General features: G+C 44.7%; 1 protein-coding gene across 1 annotated transcript in view; it reads left to right on the top strand.

Moving 5' to 3' along the window:
• ENPP2 (ectonucleotide pyrophosphatase/phosphodiesterase 2) overlaps positions 1-27,552 on the top strand; it is a gene marked incomplete in the record, with an annotated part of 2,364,887 nt that overhangs the window by 1,208,747 nt on the left and 1,128,588 nt on the right. Inside the window, 1 exon segment of the mRNA XM_044066921.1 lies at positions 19,393-19,474. Within this exon segment, the coding sequence (XP_043922856.1) occupies positions 19,393-19,474 (82 nt within the window).

Consider the following 27,552-nt stretch of genomic DNA (forward strand, 5'->3'; position numbering starts at 1 on the left):
CTTCAGCTTGTCATTTAAAGTTTTTGTCTTGGAAAACCTTATTCCTGGTAGCCATTGCGTCTGCACGCAGGGTCTCCAAACTTTCAAGCCTTGTCCTCCAAACCCCCATATTTGATTTTTCATCCTGATAGGGTGTCCCTCAGGACTAATCCTACCTTTCTTCCCAAGATCTCTTCGGTAAGTAATTTGAATCAGTCCATTGAGCTCTCAACCTTCTTCAAACACCATACCAACAATAGAATATATGTTACACAAGCTTGATGTACATAGACAGCTGAGGTTCTATCTGGATAGAACGAAGGATTTCAGACAAATCGGATCAACTCTTCGTATCTTATGCAGAAAATAAAAAAAGGTGTCTCAGTATCAAAAATCACATTATCCAAGTGGCTCTCTAATTGCATCAGATTCATTTATGCTTCTACTAATCAGCCATTAGAAACCAATGTCAAAGCCCATTCTACACGATCTGTTTTTACATCATTGGCTCATGCAGCTCGTTTACCTTTAGATACCATCTGTGCAGATGCCACGTGGTCAAAACCTCACACTTTATCACTCATTACAAAGTGGATAAGACCTCCAGGGACAGGGCTACGTTTGGTTCCACTGTGCTCAGGAATGTTCTCCCGTGAGCCACCCAGGATTAGGGTGCTTGGGACGCTACCCATGTGTAAGAACAAAACGCCGAGATAGAACAACTTCACATAAAGAAGTTATGTCCTTACCATAACGTTCCATGTGAGTTGTTCATCTCGCCTTTTTGTTCTTACATTCCCGCCCACCTTCCCCCTCCAGTCAAGTGAGATGGTTGCCTTGGTAGATCGGTCCAGCTGTCAGTCTGTTTAGACATTCCAGGTCTGCTTCTCTCCCCCTACTCTTATAGTTTTTTAAGTAGGTAGACTTTATAGTTTTATTCTGTCCATAGGCTGTCTTGGTTGCAGCATACTAGGTCTGGGGATTCATAGCAGGGCATCATGGGATATTCACTGGGTCTCGAGCTTCTCTGAGAGTCTGAGCTTCAAAAGTGGTCGATTCGGAGCCGAGGGATCGGCTCCAACCCCATGTGCAAGAACAAAAAGGCGAGATGAACAACTCACATGGAACGTTATGGTAAAGACATACCTTCTTTTTTTCTCCATCGCTCCAAGGGCTTTCACAAAGTACTTTGCCCCAGTCATAGCCTTCTGCAGAAATGCAAGGTATTCATATTTCCCCTACTTGGATGATTGCTTTAGTTCATCTCCCTCCATTCAAGACACTTTAGCAGCTCTTCATTTCACTACTCATCTTTTCAGCAGCCTGGGTTTCAGACTAAACTTGACAAGGCTGTGTTTAATTCCCACTCACAGGTTAGTTTTTCTAGGATGTCTCCTAGACACCCTTGTGGTGACAACCTTTCTTCCTTCAAATAAAGTATCATTTATCTACATTTGTTGAGTCTGGTTCATCAGAGTTTGTCTGCAAAGAGAGTTCTCGTAATCATGGGGTTACATTGCTTCTTCCATTCTAATGGTTCAATTTACCGTACTACTTATGAGGAAATAAAAAAAAAAAAAAAAACAGTAGTACCTCAAACTCAAATCCATGCGAGTCCATCACCTTCATCCTTTAACCTTCCAAATCCTGTCCTTAGTTCATCAAGCAGGAGCTCATGTATTGGGCCTATTAGGTCTACTAAATCCAGGCTTCCCTTTTCCTACCTCCTTTTCTGCTCACTCAAGTCACCACAGACATGTCTGACTTCACATAGGAGCAGTGTTTCAATTTGTCAAGGCACAGTGTATTGGGAGCCTCATTTCTGTTGCTAACGCATACATTTTAAGGAAATTAAGTCTGATGAAAGCCTGTAAGCCCTAAATCCGCTCTAGACTCTTGGACCCCTGCTAGTGATAACACAACACCGTAGTGATGTGGTATATGAACAAATAAGGGTAGAAGCAATTATTTCCCCTTTGCAGACTAGCCATGATCACCTGGGAGCCACCATTACAGGACATTCTTACTTTTCAGACTGTATGCATTCTATCAGAGTAGAATACTGTGCAACTCTGAGAAAGTCACTTAGCCAGACAGTGATGCCAGTTTGCCCTAAAAAAGGGATGGTGTGTCCAGTGGTCTTAGCTGTCTAACAAATTATTTACTTTTTTTTTTTAATCGCACAGTGCCTCATTGAATGTTTTGAGAATTCAGAAGCATGTTGAACCGTAGAAGTTTCCCCTTGCCTTCAGTGGGTATCATTGGCCCCATGCAGAACCATTATTGTGATGTTTATGAATGTCATTGTTTACTTTAAATGTTTGATGTTAAGTTGTCAATCTCGCCTTCATTCTTGCTGGATGGGTTCGGAGCCGATCCTCGGCTCCAACTCGGCACTTGCTTTAGCTTGAGAACTCCTTTTACCAGCTCGAGGCAACCCTATATCCCATGATGCAAGGTGGAACTATCCCAGATCTCGTTTGCCGCTTAGCGAAAGAGGTCTCCTTTGCCAGCTGAGGTGAGTAATTTTTTGTCAAAAAAAAAAAAAAAGCTTAGTTAGGGATTTATTTCCCCCTTGTTTCCACTTTCATAGTGTGTAGTGTGTTTACAGCCCACCCTATTCCTTTACAGTTCAAAACTTTTAAATTCCCTTGGTAATTGTATAAAAGTTTAGTTAGGCCTAGACCCCATTGGTTAATCCCTACCTGTGTGTCTGTGTGTTAGGGAATTAATTGTGTGTGTTTGTTGGGGTGTGTGTGTGACTTCTTCCTTAGAAATATGTCAAAGGAAGGCAAGGTCTCAGGCTTCAAGAAGTGTGACTCGTGCTGTCAGAAAATGTCTGACAAGACGGTCACACTTCTTGTGTTTACTGCCTGGGGCCTTTGCACCTGCAGGACTCCTGTGCTTTGTGTCACTCTTTTAGCCAGAGAGTCCTGCAGGAACGGAGGAATAAGCTGATCCTCCGTGGCTTACTTAAGCCAGAAGGTTCTCCCTCTAAAACAGGGTCTGGTAAACCTTCTAAGCCACCGAAGGCTCAGGCTACAGTATCCAAGTCTCCTCCGGTGGCTCCGGCTCCGTCGGAGCCGAGATCGGCTCCAGCTGGAACCGATCTATCTGCTTCCAAAGTAGTGGGTTCGGCACCGATTGGTTCCGACACCCGGTCTACTATGGCCTTGTCGGCTCCGGCTGGAGCCGACACCGTATCCAGCATCGGAGCCGAGAAACCTTCGGCTCCATCTGGAATTCAGGGGACTTCGGCTCCGATGACTTCGTCCCGAAAGAGATCTCGGTCCCCTTCGTTGCAGAGTATCCACTCGGCTCCGGGGTCTCCTCTTTTGTCGGAGCGGAGCCATCGGAGCCAATCTTCGAGATCTTCCAGGCTGTCTGACCACGACTTAGAGAGGGTGGTAAGCAGGCTGTTGAAGTCGCAGGCACTGGCCCAAATGCTCCATAGCCCGTCTCAGCAGACTTCGGCTATTGTTTCACCCCTTGAACTTCCTCCTCCGACTCCACACCAGAGTTCGGAGCCGGAGCTTCTCGGGACAGCGACTGTTTCGCGCCGAGCCGATACATCCCTCGGCTCCATCGCCCTCGGCTCCGATCTCCTCCTTGAGGCCTTCCTTGGAGGGATCCGGTCGCCGGGTTTCCCTTGTCGGCTCCGAGGGGGCTAGTGGCATCGGACCCTTGTCCGACCCCGCTCTCCCTCTTGGGGCTTCGGCTTTGGTAAGCTCGGCACCGACATCGGCCTCGGAGCCTTCCCTCTCAGTGGAGCCGGGAATTCCTGTATCCTCGGATCGGGATATTCCGTCTCCCGGGAGGGGAGCCTTTGAGGTGATGAGGAGTGTCCTTGCCACTGAGCCAGGACAACGGTCCATCCCTCTAGCTCCTCCCTCTTCGGTGCCTGTAGACACCTCTTGCCAGCCTCTTGCTCTCAGGCCCAGGGATCCATCGCCCCAGGTTTCCCCATTGGGAATTTCCTCCTCTTCCGAAGTTTCTCCTGATCCAGCAGGTGAACCCCCTCGGAAGAGGACATGTAAGAGGAAACACACCGACTCCCCCGAGTCTACTACATCTGATACCGACTTAGATGAGTCTGAGGGTTCCCCACGATCCCCCTCTGAGGATGTCTCCTTTTCAGACATCCTTGTGCTCCTCAAACAGAGGGGGAATTGGCCATCCATTGATCCCTCCGAGGATGAGTCGGTATACCTGGAGGCTTTTGGATCCCGACCCTCCACCTCCTGGGTGTCTCCGCCTTTCGACCCACTTATGCAGGTAGTGGCTCGGAAGGCGTGGGCGGCTCCAGATTCTGTGGAACCTGTCCCCAGGAGACCATCCAAGTTTATTACGGCCCCTATGGACAAACAGTTTCTTTCCAAGGGCGTCTCTGTGGATGCTATGGTGGTGGCGGCCACTAAGAAGGAACTGGCGGATCCTTCAGTACCTGTCCATCCTCCTAACAAGGATTCTAGGACCATGGACAGGTATGGAAAGCGGATGTTTTCTTCAGCGACCTTTGCTATGCTCGCTGAACTACCTTTGTCACTTCACCAGGCTTCAAAGAGATATTCTCAAGGAACTGGGTGAAGTGGTCCAGGATCCTTCTGCTGCTGGGGCTCAAGAAAAAATTGCCTCACAGCTAGCAATCCTGAATTCCTTATCCAACTCCTCCATGCGGCTCATATCCTATGCGGCCGATGGAGCGAGCAGGGCCGCAGGCACAGGAGTTGCTCTTAGACGCCAAGCCTGGATGCGGCTTTGTAATTTTGCGGACCCCTTTAAGGCGTCCTTCACTAATACCCCCTTTGATGGTTCGGCTTTGTTCGGACCTCAGGTGAAGGATACCTTGACCAGGTGTGAGCAGGACGGTAAAACTCTTTCTGCCGTTGGAGTTCATTTTTCCACCCCTTTTAGACCATATCCCAAGGGTCAGAAGGGAGGGAAGATGTGGTTCCGCAAAGCCCAAGGAGCTACACCGGACACACGTGGTCAGTTTACCCCCAGAGGCAGAGGGGGTAACAATAATAGACGCCGCCCTAGAGGCAGGGGGGGTCCTCAGAACCAGGGCAACAGGGAGTCTCTTCCTGAGAAGCCCTTTCAGCATCCCTGAGGTGTTGCCCGACTGTCCACCCTTGGAGGCAGTCGGGGGAAGGATTTCGCTGTACCCAGTAGCCTGGCATTCCCTCTCACAAGATGTGTGGGTACAGTCGATCATATCCGAGGGTTACAAAATCCCCTTCGAAAGGTATCCCGTACCTCAACAATCCCTTCCAGACATCTCACCCGGTCAAAGGGATTTGGCAGAACAGGAGGTTTCAAAGCTCCTAGGAAAAAGAGCCGTCCAGACTGTGCCGGCAGACCAGGTAGGATCCGGCGTCTACTTGAGATTCTTTTTGGTCCCCAAAAGGACGGGAGATTGGAGACCAATATTAGACCTGAGCAGTCTAAACAGATTTGTCAAGAAGGCAAGATTCCGGATGGTCACGCTTCAGTCCATTCTGCCCTTTCTGGGCAAGGACAACTGGATGTGCTCTATAGACCTTCAGGACGCGTACTATCACATAAAGATTCACAGGCGCTCCAGAAGGTTTCTCCGCTTTCGGCTAGGGACCAGCCATTACCAATTCAGAGCCCTACCCTTTGGCCTCACTTCAGCCCCCAGAGTGTTTACCAAATGCATGGCAGTGGTCACAGCTCATCTGAGATGTCAAGGATTCCAGGTGTTTCCTTATTTGGACGACTGGCTCCTCTCCGCCACCACCAGGTGTCAACTTCTTCAGACCAGAGACTACACTCTGCAGCTTTGCAGGAGTTTGGGAATTTCAGTAAATTTCGAAAAATCTTCTCTGCGGCCTTGCCAATCTATCACCTTTATAGGCGCAGAATTAAACACCGTCAAAATGTTAGCCAGACTAACAGATCAAAGAATTCTGGACATCCAAAAATTCGTTCGGATTCTATTGCAGAGCAGCAAGGTCAAAGCCAGATTTATACTGAAGGTTCTAGGTCTTATGGCTGCGGCCATTGTTCTTCTACCACTAGCTCGCTTCCACATGTGTCTTCTGCAGTGGATGCTATTTACTCAGTGGTCGTACCACAGTCTCCCGATGAGGCACGAAATCTTAGTCACACAGTCGTGCAGAACTCATCTGAATTGGTGGATATCTTCCCCTCTTCTTCATCAGGGCCGACCCTTTGTTCCCCCTCCTCCAGTTGCCACAGTCACTACGGATGCCTCTCTGATCGGGTGGGGGGGCATTATCAGGGCAGGATGGTCCACGGGACGTGGCAACCCATAGAACCATCTGCACATAAATGTCCTGGAGATGAGAGCGGTGCTTTTAACGTTGCAGGCCCTCAACGACTTTCTTCCCACGGGGACTATTGCAGTACAAACGGACAACATGTCCGTGGTCTGGTACATCAACAAGCAGGGCGGGACCAGGTCCTATCCGTTGTCGAGAAGCTCTCCGACTTTGGCAATGGGCAATCTCCTCTCATCGGTTTCTGATAGCAACGCACATCCCCGGCAGGTCCAACCTCTTGGCGGACAGGCTGAGCAGATCCATTCTGATGCCTCACGAGTGGTCTCTCAATCAATCTGTAGTGGATCAGATTTTTCTGAAGTGGGGCACTCCTTGTTGCGATCTTTTTGCTACTCCTCAAAACAACAAGTGCCCCGATTTTTCACCCTCTTTCCCCTTCCAGGCCAACCCCTGAGAGACTCTCTAACCCAGGATTGGCCCCGGGGACTTCTGTACGCTTTTCCTCCTTTTCCCTTGATTCCACAAGTCATTCAGAAAGCCACCGTTTTGAGGGCCAAGTTGATTCTCATTGCCCCTTATTGGCCTCGACAAATTTGGTTTCTGTCTCTGCATCGTCACCTTCTGGTGCAGCCCTGGCATCTGGACCCAGTTCCGGATCTCTTGATCCACCAGTCGGGTCAGCAGCACCGGGCCATTCATTCTCTCAACCTCACTGCTTGGTTGCTCCACTTCCTTCCCTAGCCAGGCTACCGATGATCTCTGACTCAGAGACATCTTAGTAGTGTCTTTAAAGTCGTCCACTAGGACTGTTTATGCTAGCAAGTGGCGACGTTTTTCTATTTGGGCAAATTCCAGGAATATTGATCCCTTTACTGCTCCTGTACATTCTGTTTTAGATTTCCTGGCTGAGGTTTTTCATTCAGGATCCTCTTCATCTACAGTTAAAGTTCAACTGGCTGCTATTTCTAAGTATCATGTTGGCTTGCATGACAATAACATTATGTCTCGTAGATTATGCAAGGCCTTTCTGAGAGGAGTTTTTCTCCTAAAGCCGCCTATAAAGCATCCTCCTCCGCAACGGGATCTAAACTTAATGTTGGCATCCTTGATGCTACCTCCCTTCGAACCGTCTGCTTCATGTTCTTTGAAGTTATTGACCTGGAAAACTATATTCTTACTGGCTGTCACTTCAGCAAGAAGGGTTTCCGAGATTCAAGCTCTCTGCATTCATTCCCCTTACTTGGTTTTTCATAAGGACAGGGTATCCTTAAGAACGAACCCGTCCTTTCTTCCCAAAGTTGTGTCTCAAACCAATATTAACCAATCTATAGATCTACCAGTCTTTTTCCCAAACTATTCCGACAGAGCTGAACAGAAGCTTCATTTTTTGGATGTCCATCGTCAGCTCAGGTACTATTTGCATAGAACTAAACAATTCAGGAAATCGGACCAATTATTTGTCTCCTATGCAGAAAACAGGATAGGTCTTCCAGTTTCTAAAGTGACCTTATCCAGATGGTTGACTTCCACCATTTCCTATGTGTACTCTCTCAGAGGCAAGAAGCTATCTTCTAAACCAAAAGCACACTCAACCAGGAGTCTATCCACTTCTGCAGCCTTTCAGGATAGACTACCCATTGATACCATTTGTGCAGCAGCTACTTGGGCCACGCCTCATACCTTTGTCTCTCATTACAAGTTAGACTTGGCCTCCAGAGACAGGGCCAGTTTTGGTTCCACAGTTCTCAAGAGTCTGTTCCATTGAGCCACCCGGGATACAGGTGCTAGGACGCGGTCCCATCCAGCAAGAATGAAGGCGAGATTGACAACTTAACATTTAGAAGTTATGTACCTACCATAACGTTCCATGTTAGTTGTCTTCTCTCGCCTTCTTTCTTAAGGCCCTCCCTCCTTCCCCCTGGCCTGGACAGATCTTGAAGAGTTCCTATCAGGTTGTTTTCCTCCTGAGCCTTCATATGAGGACTCTTATTATGAACTTGTTTTCCTAATTATGTTAGGTTAGTCCTTAGCAGGGTAGGTTAGCTACCAAACGAGATCTGAGGTAGTTCCGCCTTGCATCATGGGATATAGGGTTGCCTCGAGCTGGTAAAAGGAGTTCTCAAGCTAAAGCAAGTGCCGAGTCGGAGCCGAGGATCGGCTCCGAACCCATCCAGCAAGAAAGAAGGCGAGAGAAGACAACTAACATGGAACGTTATGGTAGGTACATAACTTCTAATTTTTTTGCTGAAATCTCATTTGATTAGTTGAATTCCTAGCTTTCCTTGCATGCTGAATAAAAACAGTGTCATTACAAGATGAAAAGTGGACATTTAAAACACAGTGAACAGTATTTTTTAACATAGAGGATTATGTCTGGGTTGCCAATGACACATGTATGCCAAGAAACTCACTTCGAGAGTCAAACTTGAGAACTGAATCTTGGCATCTATGCTGAGAACTGATAATAGTAGATTAGAGTCAGCGACCCGATCATAATTCTTTTTAGTGCATGGAGCCTTATTTGCTCATTTTACTACTAGTTCAAAAAAAACCCCCCAAAAAACGCTAATTGTTTTGCTGTCTTTCAAAGCTGTAAAGCACGTAGTGAGCACTGTCAGAAAAACAGTGCAACACAGTCCCTTATGTTTACACTTACCTTTCATGCCTCCCAACTGTCCAGATTTTTGCCTCATATGTTTAGTCTGTTCCTTATAAAGTGCATGGTTTTCATACAAATTATTGAGGACCCGAATTCATAAAATTATGACATACATTTGTGTTTCATACTTTGTATTCTTCAGAAAATGGAGCCAAACATGCATCCTTTTGTTGTAGTAACTTTCTAAGTGTATAACAGGAAGTCAGGGACACGTTATCAGAACAGAAAATGGGCAGAAACAAACCTTTTATTCTGCCGCTGTCATTTACTGGTCAGTACTGGCTGATTTTATTGCGTAGCTTGAGACCTGACTGTAACAGCTATAAGCAGTGCTCACACTCTTTAATGAGATTCTGAATGCATTACTTTCATATCTAGCGCATTTCTTCCTGTGAATGTTACAAAATACAATGATTAAACAATTATTACTAAATCTAGCCTTTTAAATGATAAAATGCACTTGCAGTGCATGGAGCACAGTGATAATGCTCTGATATCTGGAAAAAGACAAATCAGTTAAACACTAGAGTAAGGCGAGACCCAATTTTAAATGTTAAGCAGCCCTGCCCCTGGTATCCAAGTAGGACCAATAACTACCCTAGGATGGACTCAAATGTCCCCACTGTTGACATTAACCATGAGCCCACAGAGGATAATTTTTTAGACGAGGAAGATTATCCCCCGAATGCCTCATGAACCGACAAGTCATGAACAAGAACCAGGGGCTTCAACAGTATCCCAATTATCAACAGGGAACTTCCCGGTCCAACAGGGGGGAACAACAGGGGGGTCATGGAGAGGGAAGAGATAGAGGATTAACTCATGATGGACTCTAACAGTGGCCTGTTAGATGGAAACACATTTTCTACCACCTTTGTCTATTGAATTAAACAGCACTAAGGACTTTAAAGTGTATAACTTTTCTGATTTAATATTTGAATAATATTGAATCTTACTGCTTGTGACCTACTTGCCAAAGGTTTTTCCTTTATTCCAAGTAAGTGTGGAAATTTAGTGCAGACATCAATTGACCTCAAACAATATGTGAAAGCTTAACTTCAGTGTAATTTTTCATATTGTTGAGCAGGTTTTTGACCCTTTTAGGGTACTTTTAACCCCCTTGTTCACCCGGCTTTAGAGACTTTTGAAAAGGTTTGTGAATTGGATGCTGTGTGCAAACAATAATAATAGGAGACAAAAGTGCAATCTGAGTAATGATGAAATAGATGAATTAGAATTTCTTAAGCATTCTGTGGGGGCTAGAATTATGAAACCCGATAAAAGGGGGTGGTGTGGTCATCATGAATAAGGATGATTACATCAAGAAAATGAGGTTGATCCTGAATACTCCCATATAACAGGAGTTCATTAAATTAAATGAATGGCACTTATAGAAAAATAAATGGATTTATTCAAGACCTCTTTATTGATGGTTTAATAACCAGCGATGAACTACACTTTGTCAGTAGAATTCCCCATAATCGGGGTACCTAAATTACATAAGAGTATATATCAGCCCCCAGTGCGACCTATAGTGCATGCCAGGGGTTCAATAACCCACCCACTGGCGAAATTACTAGACATGCAATTAAAGATGTATTTAATGGGAAGACTGCATTTATGTGTCGATTTCTGGGATTTTTTAAGAAAAATTAATAATATAATATATGATAATGAATTTTTACTGATAACAGTTGATGGTGGTTGATTTGTATACAGTTATACCCAATTGAATAGGGGAACAAATGACTCTGTGATTACCTATATCTGAATAATATTCCACAACAAAAAATTAATATGCATGAACAACTCCTGGATATGGTACTTAAAAGTAATTGTATTCTTTTTGAGAAGGAATACTGTCTCCAGATCCAAGAGGTGGGAATGGGTTCATGTTGTGGGGGCCTTTATGCTAATATAGTGATGTGTGAATGGGAAAGGCGAATTTTAAAGGATTCACCATTCTTTCCTTTTTGCCATACATATACCCATTTCCTTGATATATTTATTTTGTGGAAGGGACCAAGGGATCAGCTTGAAACATTCTTGCAGTATATTAATAACATGACCTCATTCTTGAAGTTCTCAAACACTATCTGTGATATTTATTTCCATACTTGGACATTTTACTGAAGAAAGACCATATAAATTACAGGTTCTTATCAGAAATTTATCGTAATAAAACATATATTCCAGTAGCTTCCTTCACTATAGAAGTGGTTAATCTTTTCTCACAAAAATAGGCCATGGTTAAAAGCCAGTTTGTCAGGGCAGCCCATATGGTGACCTCGTGGGAGTCATTTGAGAATGAATGTTTGAAATTGAAAGACATGTTTTCTAAGAGAGGGTACCCTAATAATGTAATAGAGGAGCTGATGGAGGAAGTTATGGATAAGAGGCATAATGGGTACTTTCTACCGATCTTAAATCCTACTTCCAATCAGAATATAGCCGGATCTACTGTTACAGATACTACCATTGCTGGTTCTTTGGAGTGCTCAACAGCTATAAGTGGATTGGATTTGAATACCCTGACACATGTGCCACAACAGAACTTCCATTCCAGTTTCACCTCTACATTTTCAAATGATGCATTGCATATTAAGAACATAGGTAGGTACTAGGCTATTGGTCCAAGGGCCTAAGTAAGCCTAGCCAACAAGGTTCCCTGGCTTACGCCACCCAAGAAAGTTAATTTCCTGTGGTCCTGTCGGGCAGAGCCACAGAAGTGATCCCGGGGTGTATTTCCTATTTCCCATCCACTCATCAAGATTTTTCTTGAAGAGTGCTATTGGGGAACTTTGTTTGACATAGATGGGTAGCTTGTTCCATAGTATAGGAAGTCTCTGGGACAGGAATCTGTCCCTCCAGCATGTCCTTTTTATTGTGGTGACAAGGTTTAGGTCCCTAGAGAGTGTAGCTCGGAGGGATTGGGATAGGTGTAGCATGTCCAACAGCTCTGGGTTTAACATAGCTTTATATGTTAGGTAGAGATCTCCTCGGAGTAGGCGATATGCTACAGAGTAAAGCTGGAGTTTTTTGAGACGGTCAGTGTAGGGCATCTGTTTGAGGCCAGTAATCCTCTTTGTGAGGTACTTCTGTGGCCTTTCTAGCTGCTGCAGATGTCTTGTGAGGTACATTCCAAAAGGGGCGTTGTACTCTATAATGGGCCTAATGAGTGAAGAGTAGAGGGGAACAATGACCTCTTTTTTCCTGAATGAGAACCCTTTTGTGATGAGGTGTGCAACATAGAAGGATTTCCTGACTACTGCGGCAATGTGATTATCAAAGGAGAGACTACTGTCCACCTAGGTCCCAAGGTCTCATCACACATTCAGCAATAAGTAGGCTGCCATTTATGTGGTAGTTCATGGGTGCAGAGTTTTTACCAAAGGGGATGACAATGCACTTTTTGGTATTGAGCTTGAGGCCATGCCTCTGACACCAGGCATCTGTCTCAGTGAGGCCATTCTGTAGGATGTCCACATCATTTGGGGACTTGACTATGGCTCCTAGTTTGCAGTCATCTGTGACCATCGTTAGCCAGAGGCCTTCTGTGTTAGCCTGTACTTCAGAGAAGTAGATACCAAACAGGAAGAGGTCCCAGAACTGAACCCTGTGGTACTTCACTTGTCACTGGTTTGAAGTCAAATTTGGAGTCTGCAACTTTTACAGTGTGGGTTCTGTCAGTGAGCCAGTTAGCAACCCATCTTGTGACATAGGGATTTAGACCTAGTTTAGTGAGTTTAGCTATAATTCCAGAATTGGGGGATGGTGTCGAAAGCCTTTGTGAGGTCAAGATAGGCTTTGCGAACCACCTTACCCTCGTCTACGGCTTTGGTGACTGCCTCAAAGAAGTCGATTAGGTTCAGAAGGCATGATCTGCCTTTCACAAACCCAAACTGGGTGGGGTCCAGAGTTTGGACCTTGTCTGGATCTTGCAAAAAAAATGGAAGTTAAGTGGTGACCAGGATCTTAGGGAGCTTGTGGGGGATAGACCCACATGTGTATTTAGAAGAGGCTCTAATTTAAAAAAAAAAAAAAACCTCTGAGGATCAGCACTTTCCATTTACTGGGGGAAGGTGCTGTGGTAGGTATACATTTTGCCCCCTATATCTTTGAAGGAAATACATTTAGAATCAATAATGTGAAGGTGAAGATACCCCGTAAATGCTGTTGTAACAATGAGAAATTAGTTTATTGTGCTGTATGTTCTAACTGTTTGTTTTTATATGGGAAAGACAGAATGTAAACTCAAAAACAGGATTGGGAAACGTGAGAAATATTAGAGATTGTTGTGAAGTGAATGCTCTAGCAAAGCATGTCACATTAAATCCAAGGACACATGTTTAAATGTATTGTTTGAGAAGTTGTATCTGTATCAGAAAGAGGTGTGGTGTATGGCCCTATTTTTTGGAAAAATTGGAATTAATATAGCAAATGCACCTGAATTCCATATACTGGCCAGGTTTAAATGAAAGCCTGTCTATCTCTAGTCTTTTAAAACTGAAAGCTCTCAAAATATAGTTTTTTTTATAGTAATTGTTTTTGCATTTCTTAAAATTTTCTAATTCTTTTATATTTTAGATTGCTTTTATGCCTTTTTGTGTATAATTAAGTGTTTTTTATTTATGTATTCTTAAATTCTTGATACTAATATAGTGTTTATATGCATATTCATATATTTATATTAAGGGGGTGTGTTTATACATTTGGGCTCCAAGAGAGGATATGATGTCATCTTTTACTTACATATACTGTTTCTGATGAAGTTCCTGATAAATTAACTGTATGGGACGAAAGCGCTTATGCCTCTAAATAAACTCTGTATATTTACTACTTTCTGCCTGCGTTTGCTTCACCTTGGATTTCAAGGATGCAGAGCAGGATGCAAGCCTTTTTTAGCACTCCAGAGACTGAAAGGCTTACTGTTTCCTTCTGTTATTTAAAAATGCAAGTTAATGTAAAATATAGTCATGTTTTGAGGTTATGAACAGGGTTTTGGCTATAAGGGATTAGGAAGACTTAGCAGGTGATTACTGAATGTGGTAGCACTGGGCTAGAGTAACGGTGACTCTGCAGAGGGTGAATGTCTGCTACCTTTGCAATACGTTTCTTTCAGCAAGGATTCCCATATTCCAGACTTTAAGGGAAGGGAGAATTAAGCTACTGAGGCCGTGGAGGAAGATCTTCAGACTCTAATTCTTAGTTTAATTTCTGAAATGCCATAACCAAAAGTTGTATACCTCTTTCCAGATTATAAATGTGTGTGTGCATGTGGATGTTTGGCTGTGTATGTGTCTGGGCGTGTGTTGAAGGGAAAGTACTTTTGATATTTTAATTGGAATATAAGGGTACAAAGTTGGATGCCAGCCTTTTTTTAACACTCCAGACCCAACTAGTTGCAGCATTAAATTGCATCAGTGCAGAAATGGTCTGCTTATCAAGAAATCTCAGACCTGTTTACTCTATGGTATGTACAAAATAAGATGGACGCAGGAAAAGTAAAGTACCATAGCAGATGCTTATGGGACCCCAACCCACCAGAGAGAGAATCTGTAACAAAACTCAACATTTGAAGAGAGACATTTGTAAACTTACCTTTATTAAGGTATTATGGAATTTGTGCAGAAATTCCCTAAATAATTGTAGCACTGTTGCTCATGAATGCATAGGGACCCAGGACTTAAGTAATATACTCAGATTACCAAGTCAGACCGCTCTAACTGTAGATTTATTTCAGTCTCATTGTTTCGGTCGGTATAGCATATGTGAAATGATTAAGCTGTATTTTGAAACATACAGTTTAACAACTGTCTGAAAAGGAAAAAATGAAAGGAGGAGGTGTTTCCATTTACATTAAAAAAAACATCACATATCAAGGTTGGTCAAGCAGGATATCTTGCCTGAGCTACTCCATGTCCAGCTGGCCATAGGCAAAATCCCCTACCATTATCATTGCTAGTAACAGGCCCCCAACCATGAACACCACTCTACTTAACTGATTATACTAGAATTGCCTACCATTCAGCCCAACACACTACTCATGGGCAATTTTAACTGCCTCACAGTAAACTGGGAAATGCACATGACCACTAATATGCAACCTCAGAGATTCCTGTACTTTATCGGTGCAGATGCTCTGGAGTAGATGGTCTGCACTTCCAGTATAGGTTCAAATATCCTTGACATAGTACTCACAAACATGGGGAAGCTTTGCACCCCCTAAGCGTAATGTCCTCGTTGGTAAGATTGGATCATAAATAAGTCTCCTTTTGAAATAAATGTAACAGTAGAATGCCCATCAAACTCTAAATATTTTTTCCAAGAGAAATTACCTTCTATTAAGTGATGGCATAGGTAATTTTAAAGCTCCTCATGTCCTCGAAAGTATGGATGCCTATGCAGAAGTATACTCAGATGCCCTGTACAACCACTTAACTGCATAGAAATGGCAGTATTTGACTAAACTAAACCCAGGTTTAGCCAGAAAAACAAGTCCCTGTGGTGGACCCCTGGCATAAATAGACTACAGTTGATGGTAGAAATTCCGGTTTAGTAGTAAGAGGGAAGGGTGCACAACAATCCTACAGTAGTCTCAACAGGCAAATCAGGGAACTAACCAAGTCTTCAAAGGCTAAATTTGAGACTAAAATACCCACTCAGGCAAAGGACGACAACAAAGCATTTTTTAGTTATGTCCAAAATCTTAAGGGAAACACTCGTCAATGCGCTGTATTGGCTGTGGATGGCAGTACCTGTACTCATCCAGAAGAAATAGCAAACCTGCTGGCAAATAAATTCAGCTCAGATTTCATCCACTCATCACATCTGGTCACTTCCCATGAAATACCGCCTACCATTCCTTCGCCTGTTACCACAAAAGAACAGATCGTCACTGCCCTCTCTAAAGCTAGAAACACTGAATCAGTGTGCCCTAATGGAAACCCAGGGTGCTTATTAAATAGCTTGAAACATGACTTAGCAGACCAACTTAGATCTCTGTTTAACCGCAGTCTCTAGGCAGACTTTGTACAGTGTAGGACAGCCCACATGGGGGCATCAGTGGACCCAGGAAACTGCTGACCGATGAGTCTGACAGGCCTTATTTGCATGGCTGTGGAAAGGATAATCCTGGTCCTGATTAACAACATTGGAAATCTCAGACTCTAGACCAGACCCAATTTGGTTTTGTGTAGAGCAGGTTCTGCCTGCTCAGTCAGCTGGACTTTTGGGAGCCTCACCAAGGCCATGGATGAGGGTACATCAGTGCATACTGCCTGCCTTGACTGTACCAAGGCATTTGGCACAATAGCCTGCTCGGGTATTATAAATAAGTTCACAAAATTGGGCATAAACCTCGACGTCACCAGATGGATAGACAAATGCCTCATGGAATAGGACTCATTATTAGAGTGGGGGAAATCCACATCCAGCTAGAGGCCAGTTGCCAGTGCAGTACCACAGGGCTCATTGCTGGGCCCCCTCCTGTTTGGAATATACTTCTCAGATGTCATGGCTAATGTAGATAACCTTTGACTGACCAAGTTTGCTAATGACTCTAAGTTGAGGGCAATCACTGACTCCCAAGCGATGTCGATAGCCTACAGAAAAGACTGATGCAGACTATTGATTGTCGTTAGAGCCGTAGCCTCAAACTAAATGAGAAGGGCATTATAATATCCTTTGGATAATCAAACACCCCTGCATTTTGCAACATTGATAACACTTCCCCAAGAGTGGACCCAATGGCAAGAGATCTGGGTACTCAGATAATCTGAACTTTGACCACTGTGTGTCCACGGTGGTGAGGAAATCCATCTATGTGGTACTGCTTATAAGTAACGGCATGGCATCCATATCTAAGGATGTCATAGTACCACTGTACCTGGCCCTTATCAGACCAATAATTGAGTACAATGCACCCTTTGACATGTACGTTGACAGGTACCTGCAACAGTCGGAGCGTCCTCATAGGTTTCTCACCAGAAACATGCAGTGTGTAACCAACAAGTCATTTGCAGACCATTTTTAAAGTCCTATCACTGTAATCACTTTCGTACAGATTATTGAGGGGTGATCCATACCTGACCTACAAGGTAGTATTTGATCCAGCCCTGATGAAAATGTTGCATATTCACAAAACTAACTGTACAAGAGCCACCCACACTAATGACCTATACCTGATTTCTGACATGAATAGACCATGCTGGAGAGCCAGATGTGTCCCAAAGATTGCCCCTCTACTTGAATAGGCTTCCTAGTCACGTGAAGCAGAGTCCTTCCCTGCCCATCTTTAAACACAATCTGGACCAGTGGATGGGAAATCACAAATCCACTCCCGGGGTGGCACCTATGTCCCTTATGGACAGTGACTGTACAGACTGCCTGTACAAATTGTCAAAACCCTACTTGCTGGCACCTGTTATCATTCCTCTAGGGATAGAAAATTGGGTAAAATCGGCTAGGTTTGTAAGGACTGTTGAGTTGAAGAGCTGTTAGCGTAGTAATAACCTGTGAACAAGAAGACACACACACACACACACACACACACACATACACCAACATGAGTACCAAGTAAAGGTGTAAGAAAAAAAGCAAAAAGTTCTGCAACAGATACATATAGACCAAAGCAATGCCTTTTGGCTTATCCCAGTAGGGGTCACCACAGCAGATCACTGGTCCACAGATTGAGTGGCAGTGAAGTTTTTACAGTATCGAGTTGCCAGCCTGGCGCCCAACTTTCACAGAAGGCCCACATGCGCGCGCACCTCTTGCATGTCTTTAAAACTCACTCGACCTGCAGACTTCACACAGAATGCGCTCCAGCCGAAACTTGAACTGGAGAACCACTTGCTGTGAGGTGACAATGCTAACTGCTGCACCACTGTGGCAGACAGCAGATGCATATAGACCCTAGTGTGAAAACCCCTTGTAAAATACAAAACATTTAACTAAAGACATTTGCAGGCCTCAGTTTATCAAGACATTGTGGGAAGTATGCACATTTACCTTAGAAAGGAATGGGGTTTCATGAGCCAGTGTACTTAGAAAGTAACATGTCTACAACTATTGAGATCTGATGTGTTAGCCTAATTGCATTTATAAAAACAAGTCATTCTTCCTTCATGAGCTAATGCTGAAATATTATTTTTGGAGAAAATTTGCATTTACTCCATGTTATAGTTTGACATTGGTTCTATTGTGCCCAGATCTGGTTTGTCAGCATCATGAGCTGCATTAGTTCTGAGGTACACCACTGCTGTGCACCACTCCTTTAGTATCTTGTCGCTTATGGAAATTGTGTGCAAAAACAGCATGTGTAGATAGAAGACCAGAACTGTGAAGGCAAAGTTTGGATCAGAAATATGAAGTTTATATATTCAGGAGATAGCCTTTATTTCATGTAGTTTACCATTTAAGGCACATTATTTTCTGACCTATTGGTCAGTATAAAATATGCAGTGTTATCCTTTTTTCTCACCATATAAAGCATCTGTCATTGATGAAGCTTCATCGGTTACCTTCCAAGGAGGTCTGGCAAGCCTTGTGGTCAGTTTTAAGTGTAGCAATGTGTGACTGCCAGGTAGTGCTTGTCTTGATCAGTCTCTGGCCAGTAATATTGATAGTTTAGGATGGGCATCAAGAAGTGTAAAATTAAAATCTATGTTTTAAATATACATACATATATATACACACGCACATATATGTATATTTTTGTTAAGGATGTTGATCTGACCTGCAGTTCATCATCTCATTTGGAAGACATGTACACAGCAGACTGAATTTTGCATGATCACAAATTGATCTGGTTTGATGTCAGTCATTTTGGGCCAAACCAGGGATAGTATGTTTTTATCATGTCCTGATGTTTCTATTTCTAGTTTACCTCACCTTCCCGTTCTTTTGGTATTATATTTCACCCAGAAGTAATCATTAAAATTCTTAAATTAACTCTGGACTACATGGCCATTTTTTTTTCTTTGTGAGTCTTGATCAAAAAAGTTGTATCCTTACAGGTTCAATATTTTAATCAGTGTGAGGAGTTACCCTGTGCTGGTTTTCATATAATGATCACTGGGATTAAGTACTCTGTTTTTCATTTATTTAGCAAGTTTAATGATCACTACTGACCATTGGTTCAGAAATACACTAGACGTTGTCCAGAGATGAGATATTCAGGCAAAGCTTTAGAATTTATTTTTTTAGATTTTTAAATTGTTTATATCTAGATCAAGGCATAATTTGAGCCAGAAAATAAAGCAGCTACTAAAAAAAAATCCCTGTAAGAAATTACAGTTGATAATACTGTGGCCATTGTTTTTTTTTCCAAATTTTTGTTACTGAATCCCAAGTTGTACTTAAATTAACAGCCTAATTATAGTTCCCCTTCCAACCTTTTTGTGGGTGAAAACCTGCCATAGACTGGCAACTGTTGCTTGTACAGTAAAAAAAAAAAAAAAAAAGTTTCTGTTTTGTGTCTTACAGGAAACAAGAGTCTATCACCAAAAAACCAGGAAGATGTATACATGGAGACCATGGTTATGATAATAAAATCAACAGCATGCAGGTAGATTAAAACATTTTTAAAACTTTTATTTGAGCTGAACAGAAAGCTGAATGTTGAATTGTGTAATAAGACATGCATTTAAAAGCACCAAATTGATTACACTGTGAATATCCAGAAATGTATAGCATTTAACAGGAATGATTTCTAGGCTAAACCGGCATATAACTATTGTTGCCCCCTGTTAAAGATTTTCACTAATTGATTAAAAAGTCATACTCCTTGGAATGTAAATAGGCAGATGATGCTCAAGACTGTGTCATTCACAAGACATACTTTGTCTGTCTGTGTGCTAGTGAAGTAATGTTTTTTTTTCAACAACTGATGGAGACTACACTTGCTGTCCCAGAGATGGTGTCTTACCTCTCAAATGTCCCTGATTTTGTCTCCTACTTTTGGTCTGTCCCTTGTAGAATTTTTGATTGGTAAATAAATGATTGTGGTTTAAAGTAAGTTAGTAATGACAGGTATCAAACATTAAGAATCTAATATTTGTTATTCAGAAAATGCATGTTGATACAAAACCTGTTGAATTAACTTTTTAAGTGAGTAAAATTTCAAAACAGTGCGAGATTTTAAGCCCAGTTTATTTTGGCTTTGTCCTTGATTCTTGAGCAGAGAAGTTGTGAACAGTGGGTGGTGTGGATGGTGTAACAGGGGTGTCCAACCTTTTTGACTCAGGGCCACTTACCATATTTGGCAAGGTTTGTGGTGGGGGGGTGGGCATTACCATGTCCAACATGCATCTGTCCATTCAAATCAGTTTGTTATAGGACATGCTGAGGGCCAGGTAAAATGCATCAGCAGGTCAAAGTGTGGCCCTAGGGCCACCTGTTGGACACCCCTGATGTAGAGTGCTGTCCAGCCTTAGTAGTATGGCTTGCTTTAAAGTCAAGAGGGAACATCTGAAAGTAACACAGACATTTTAAGTGCTTGGGGCAAACTTTTGACAGATTTATCCGTTGTTCTAAATGCCATATGGCTTGAGGACAGAATAAAATAAGAGTGTGTGAATATATAATAGAATTATCTGACCCTGAAGGGCCGTTTTAAGCCTAGCCGATATCCTTAGGTCAAAATTAAACCCTGTACCTTGTGTCTAGGAGGTGAAGACTTTAACCATTAACCCAAATCCACCCCACATTTACCAGTTAACTGCATTTGAACCCTGCATCGCCTGTCTTCTTTCTCTAAACTGACTTCACTTACACCTTGTGCCACAAGAAAATAATGTATAAATATCAAATATTTAAGACATGATTCTCCAAGCTTGAGTACTGTTCTGTTCTGGCCACATGAGAGGCGCGTGCGTGCGTGTGTGCGTGTGTGTGCGCGTGTGTGTGCGCGTGTGTGCGCGTGTGTGCGTGTGTGCGTGTGCGTGTGTGCGTGTGTGTGCGTGTGTGCGTGTGTGCGTGTGTGTGCGTGTGTGTGCGTGTGTGTGCGTGTGTGCGTGTGTGTGCGTGTGTGTGTGTGTGTGTGTGTGTGTGTGTGTGTGTGTGTGTGTGTGCGTGTGTGTATATTATTAGTTCATCTCATGTCATAGGCTTCAGCTGCACCTAGACAGAACTTTGGTAGATTGGGTTTTGCTTCAGCAGGTACCTCATTTCTATGGCTCAAAATTAACAGTGGATGTTAAGTTGTCAATCTCAACTTCATTCTTGCTGGATGGGTTCGGAGCCGATCCTCGGCTCCGACTCGGCACTTGCTAAGCTCGAGAGTCACTTTTACCAGCTCGAGGCAGCCCCATATCCCATGATGCAAGGTGGTAATTACCCAGATCTCGTCTGCCGCTTCGCTAATGAGGTCATCTTTTTTTTACCAGCTCCTGGTAAGTGATTTTATATTGTTGTTAGTCAGGATATTTAGATCCAATTCCCTAAATTTTTTTCTTTATAGCAATTTTAGTAAATCCTATTTTCTCTTAGCTCCATACCCCTTTCTTTAACCCTTATTCTTAGGTCTTAGAGCTTTGGGCCTTAGGCCTTACCCTCCCTTACAGTTCCTGTCAGGATTTCCTAGGTGGGTGTTGTGTGGTATATTCCCACTTAGTTCACTCTTCCATAGTTTTCTGTGTTTCGGGCCTTAGGCTTTTTCCCACCCTCACAGTTCCTGTCACAAATTAGGTGTGTGTGTGTTGTGTCACTGTTAATAATAACTAATTATTTACTCTTAATAATAAATTGGTTATTAGTATCTTTTTAGGTCTGATTGTTGTGTGTGTGTTTTAGGTCAGACATGTTTAAAGATACTAGGGTCTCAGGTTTCAAGAAGTGTGACTCGTGCTGTCAGAAGATGTCTCTGACAGACGGTCACACTTGTATTTATTGCCTGGGACCCCTACACCTGCAGGACTCCTGTGCTATCTGTCATTCCTTTAGCCAGAGAGTCCTGCAGGAACATAGAAATAAATTGATCCTCAGGGGTCTGCTTAAGCCTGAGAGCTCCCTGGCCAAGGTCAGTTCCGGGAAGCCCTCCAAGCCCTAGGCTTCGGTGTCCAAGTCGGTGGTCTTGGTTTCGACTCCGCCGGAGTCGACATCGGCTCCGTCCGGAGCCGATCTTTCCTTAGTGGAAGCTACAGTATCGGCGCCGTTCGGCTCCGATACCCTGGCTTCGGCAGCTGTGTCGGCTCCAGCTGGTGCCGACACCCTAGCATCGAAGCATGTCTCGGCTCCGGCTGGAGCCGAGATATCTATGCCTCCACTCGGAGCCGATAAGTTATCGGCTCCGCCTGGAGCCGAGGTTTCTTCGGCTCCGATGGCTCCGTTCAAAAAGAGGTCTAGATCTCCTTCTTTGGAATCTATACACTCGGCTCCAGCTTCCCCCCTGCTTTCGGAGCGGAGCCATCCATCGAGGTCTTCCAGGCTATCAGACCATGATTTAGAGAGAGTGGTGAGTAGGCTATTAAAATCACAGGCACTAGCCCAAATGCTCCATAGCCCGTCACAACAGACGACCGCTATTCTACACCCTCCTGAGATTCCTCCTTCGACTCTCCTACAGAGTTCGGAGCCGGAGTTTATTGGTACCGTGACTGCTGCGGCTTCGGAGCCGATACCACACCTTTTGGCTCCGTCGTCCTTGACTCCTATCTCCTCCTTGAGACCTTCCTTGGAGGGATCCGAGCATCGGGCTTCCCTGGTTGGTTCCGAGGGGGCGAGTGGCATCGGACCCTTGTCTGACCCCGCTCTCCCTCTCGGGGCTTCGGCCTTGGTGAGCTCGGCCCTGACATTTGCTTCGGAGCATTCCCTTTCAGTGGGACCAGGAATCCCCATTTCTTCGGAGCGGGATCTCCCGGCCCTCCCTGGTAGAGGAGCCTTCAAGGTGATGAGGAGTGTGCTAGCCCCTGAGCTCAGTCAGCATTCTGTTCCTTTAGCTCCTCCCTCTACGGTGCCTGTAGATACCTCTTCCTGCTCTCTTGCTCCCAGACCCAGAGATCCATCGCCCCAGGTTTCCCCATTGGGAAGAACTTCCTCTTCCGAGGTTTCTCCTGATCCTTCAGGTGAACCCCCGTGTAAGAAGACCTGCAAGAGGAAGCACTTGGACACCCCTGAGTCTACAACATCGGATACCGATTTGGATGAATCGGAGGGGTCCCCAAGATACCCCTCTGAGGATGTCTCCTTTTCAGACATCCTTGAGCTCCTTAAACAGAGGGGGAACTGGCCATCCATTAACCCCTCCGAGGATGAATCGGTGTACCTGGAGGCTTTTGGATCTCGACCCTCCACCTCCTGGGTGTCTCCGCCTTTCGACCCTCTCATGGAGGTCATAGCTCGAAAGGCGTGGGCATCTCCTGATTCGGTGGAACCAGTCCCCAGGAGACCTTCAAAATTTATTACGGCCCCCGCTGAAAAGCAGTTTCTTACCAAAGGTGTCCCGGTTGATGCCATGGTGGTGGCGGCCGCCACCAAGAAGGAATTTGCAGATCCTTCCGTACCAGTCCATCCTCCTAACAAGGAGTCTAGGACCATGGACAGGTATGGCAAGCGGATGTTTTCCTCGGCGACCTTTGCTATGCGTTCGCTGAATTATTTATGTCACTTCACCAGACTTCAAAGGGACATCCTTAAAGAATTAGGTGAAGTAGTACAGGATCCTTCAGCAGCAGGAACTCAAGAAAAGATTGCTTCTCAGCTGGGAATCCTTAATTCCATAACCAACTCCTCCATGCGGCTCATTTCTTATGCAGCCGATGGGGCAAGTAGAGCTGCAGGCACAGGAGTGGCTCTCAGACGTCAGTCCTGGATGCGGCTCTGTAATTTTGCTGACCCCTTTAAGGCGTCCTTCACAAACTCTCCCTTTGATGGATCAAAATTGTTTGGTCCTCAGGTGAAGGACACTTTGATCAGGTGCGAGCAAGACGGCAAAACTCTTTCTGCTGTAGGAGTCCGTTTCTCCACCCCTTCCAGGCCTTATCCCAAAGGTCAGAAGGGGGGGGAGATGTGGTTCCAAAAATCTCAGGGAGTGACGCCGGACGCACATGGTCAGTTTACCCCCAGAGGCAGAGGGGGTAATAACAATAGACGCTGCCCTAGGGGCAGAGGGGGTCCGCAAAACCAGGGCTCCAGAGAGCCTCTCTCTGACAAGCCCTTCCAGCATCCCTGAGGTGTTGCCCGACTGCCCACCCTTGGAGGCAGTCGGGGGACGATTGTCGCTGTACCCAGAAGCCTGGCTTTCCCTCTCTCAAGACAAATGGGTACAGTCGATCATATCCGAGGGTTACAAGATTCCCTTCGAGGAAAGCCCCTTCCCTCAAAGAGATTCCCTTCCAGACGTACCACCCAGTCTAAGGGAAATTGCGAAATTAGAGGTGTCAAAGCTTCTAAAGAAAAGGGCCATCCAGCCAGTACCAAAAGATCATTTAGAGTCCGGAATCTACTCAAGGTTCTTTTTGGTTCCCAAAAAGACGGGAGACTGGAGACCAATATTAGACCTCAGCAGGCTCAACAAGTCTGTCAAAAAGACAAGATTTCGGATGGTCACACTTCAATCGATTTTGCCCTTTCTGGGCAAAGACAACTGGATGTGCTCCATAGACCTTCAGGATGCGTACTATCATATAAAGATTCACAGACGCTCCAGAAGTTTTCTCCGCTTTCGGCTGGGGACCAGTCATTTTCAATTCAGAGCCCTGCCCTTTGACCTCACTACAGCCCCCAGAGTGTTCACCAAATGCATGGCAGTGGTCACGGCTCACCTGAGACGTCAATGATTCCAGGTGTTTCCGTATCTCGACGACTGGCTCCTCTCAGCCACCACCAGGCATCAACTCCTCCAAGCCAGAGATTACACTCTACGTCTCTGCGGCCACTTAGGAATTTCAGTCAACTTCGAAAAGTCTTCCTTGTCACCCTGCCAATCTATTACCTTTATAGGCGCAAATCTAGACACTACTCGGATGTCAGCAAACCTAACAAGTCAGAGAATCCTAGATATCCAAAACCACGTTCGGATCATCCTATCCAGCAACAGGGCGCAAGCCAGGTTGGTCCTGAAAGTCTTGGGCCTCATGGCAGCTGCCATAACACTTCCTCTGGCCCGCTTTTACATGCGTCTCCTACAATGGATGTTGTTCACCCAATGATCCTTCCAACAGCTTCCTATGCGTCACAAGATTCTGGTGGCACAGACCTGCAAGAACCATCTATCCTGGTGGATTTCCTCTCCTCTAGTTCATCAGGGCAGACCATTTGTTCCCCCGGCCCCGGTAGCCACGGTCACTTCGGATGCCTCCCTGATCGGGTGGGGGGGGCATTATCAGGGCAGGATGGTTCATGGCACATGGCAACCGTTCGAATACCACCTGCACATAAATGTCCTAGAGATGAGAGCAGTGCTTTTAACGTTGCAAGCCCTCGACGACTTTCTCCCTTTAGGGACTATTGCAGTTCACACGGACAAACATGTCCGTCGTGTGGTACATCAACAAGCAGGGCGGAACCAAGTCCTATCCCTTGTGTCGAGAAGCTCTCAGACTTTGGCAATGGGCGAGCTCCTCTCATCGGTTTCTGGTAGCAACGCATATCCCCGGGAAAACCAACATAGTAGCGGACAGATTGAGCAGAGCTATTCTCATGCCTCACGAGTGGTCTCTCAAGCAATCCATTGAGGAGGAGATTTTTCAGAAGTGGGGTCGCCCATGCTGCGATCTTTTTGCTACACCCCAAAACAGCAAATGCCCAGACTTCTTCTCTCTCTTCCCACTTCCGGGCCATCCCCCCAGAGACGCTCTTACCCAAGATTGGCCCCGGGGACTTCTTTATGCCTTTCCTTTGATACCACAAGTACTCCAGAAAGCTACCGTCTTGAGAGCCAAAATGATTCTCATTGCCCCTTACTGGCCTCGACAAATTTGGTTCCCGTTCCTTCATCGCCATCTTTTGGTGTGGCCTTGGCATCTGGACCCAGTTCCAGATCTTCTGACCCACCAGTCGGGTCAACTGCACCGGTCAGTTCCTTCTCTCAACCTCACAGCTTGGTTGCTCCACTTCCTTCCTTAGCCAGGCTTCCTATGATCTCTAACCCCGTTAGAGATATCATAGTAGCTTCTCTTAAGTCCTCTGCCAGGAGGATTTATTCTAGCAAGTGGAAACGCTTCTCTTTTTGGGCAAAATCTAAGAACATAGACCCCTTTACTGCCCCTATTCAGTCGGTCTTGGATTTCCTTGCGGAAATTTTTCACTCAGGTTCTTCGTCTTCCACAGTCAAAGTTCAGTTGGCTGCAGTCTCGAACTTTCATGTCGGCCTTGCAGACCACAACATTATGTCCCACAAACTTTGTAAAGCCTTTCTCAAAGGAGTTTTCCTTCTTAAACCCTCTGTTAGAGATCCTCCACCACAGTGGGATTTAAATTTAATGCTGACATCCTTGATTCTTCCCCCTTTTGAACCGGCTGCTTCATGTTCATTAAAGTTTCTTTCTTGGAAGACACTTTTTCTAGTCGCTATTACCTCGGCTAGAAGAGTGTCTGAACTTCATGCCCTCTGTGTTCATCCCTCTTATTTGGTCTTCCACAAAGACAGAGTATCCTTGAGAACCAACCCATCCTTTTTGCCCAAGATTGCTTCTAAGGCAAATTTAAACCAATCCATTGATCTCCCTGTATTTTTTCCAGATTATTCTAACAGGGCGGAACAAAAATTGCATTACTTAGATGTTCATCGCCAACTTAGATATTACTTGGATAGAACAAAGCAATTTAGGAAGTCCGATCAGCTCTTCCTGTCTTATGCTGAAAATAGAAGAGGTCTCCCTGTTTCTAAAGTGACCTTATCTAGATGGCTATCTTCCACCATTTCTGAAATTTATCAGCTTAGGGGCAAACAGCTGAACTCAAAACCTAAAGCTCATTCCACAAGAGGTCTAGCCACTTCTACAGCCTTTCAGGCTAGACTACCCTTAGATACTATTTGTGCAGCAGCCACTTGGGCCACTCCTCATACCTTCGTTTCTCATTACAAATTGGATTTGGCCTCCAGGGACAGGGCAAGCTTTGGTTCCACTGTTCTCAAGAGTCTGTTCCATTGAGCCACCCAGGACAGAGGTGCTAGGGACGCGGTCCCATCCAGCAAGAATGAAGGCGAGATTGACAACTTAACATTTAGAAGTTATGTACCTACCATAACGTTCCATGTTAGTTGTCTTCTGTCGCCTTCTTTCTTGCGTCCCTCCCTCCTGTCCCCCTAGCCTAGACAGACCTTGATCTCCCCTTTTTCTCTGGAAGATTCTTCTTCCTTGGACACCAGATAGTTCTTGTCCTTGATTACCTGGTTTCCATTACAGCCTTTTTAGGTTAGTGTTTCTCTTTCCTTAGTGGAAAGTTTTTATAGGCAGTTTTTCCTCTAGATACCAAACGAGATCTGGGTAATTACCACCTTGCATCATGGGATATGGGGCTGCCTCGAGCTGGTAAAAGTGACTCTCGAGCTTAGCAAGTGCCGAGTCGGAGCCGAGGATCGGCTCCGAACCCATCCAGCAAGAAAGAAGGCGAGAGAAGACAACTAACATGGAACGTTATGGTAGGTACATAACTTCTAATTATGAGCCATGTGTCATACGTACTGTCCTTGTGTATTAATCA

Source organism: Protopterus annectens, chromosome 3.part1 (genome assembly GCF_019279795.1).
Source record: "Protopterus annectens isolate FY-2018-M chromosome 3.part1, PAN1.0, whole genome shotgun sequence".
NCBI lineage: Eukaryota > Metazoa > Chordata > Ceratodontiformes > Protopteridae > Protopterus > Protopterus annectens.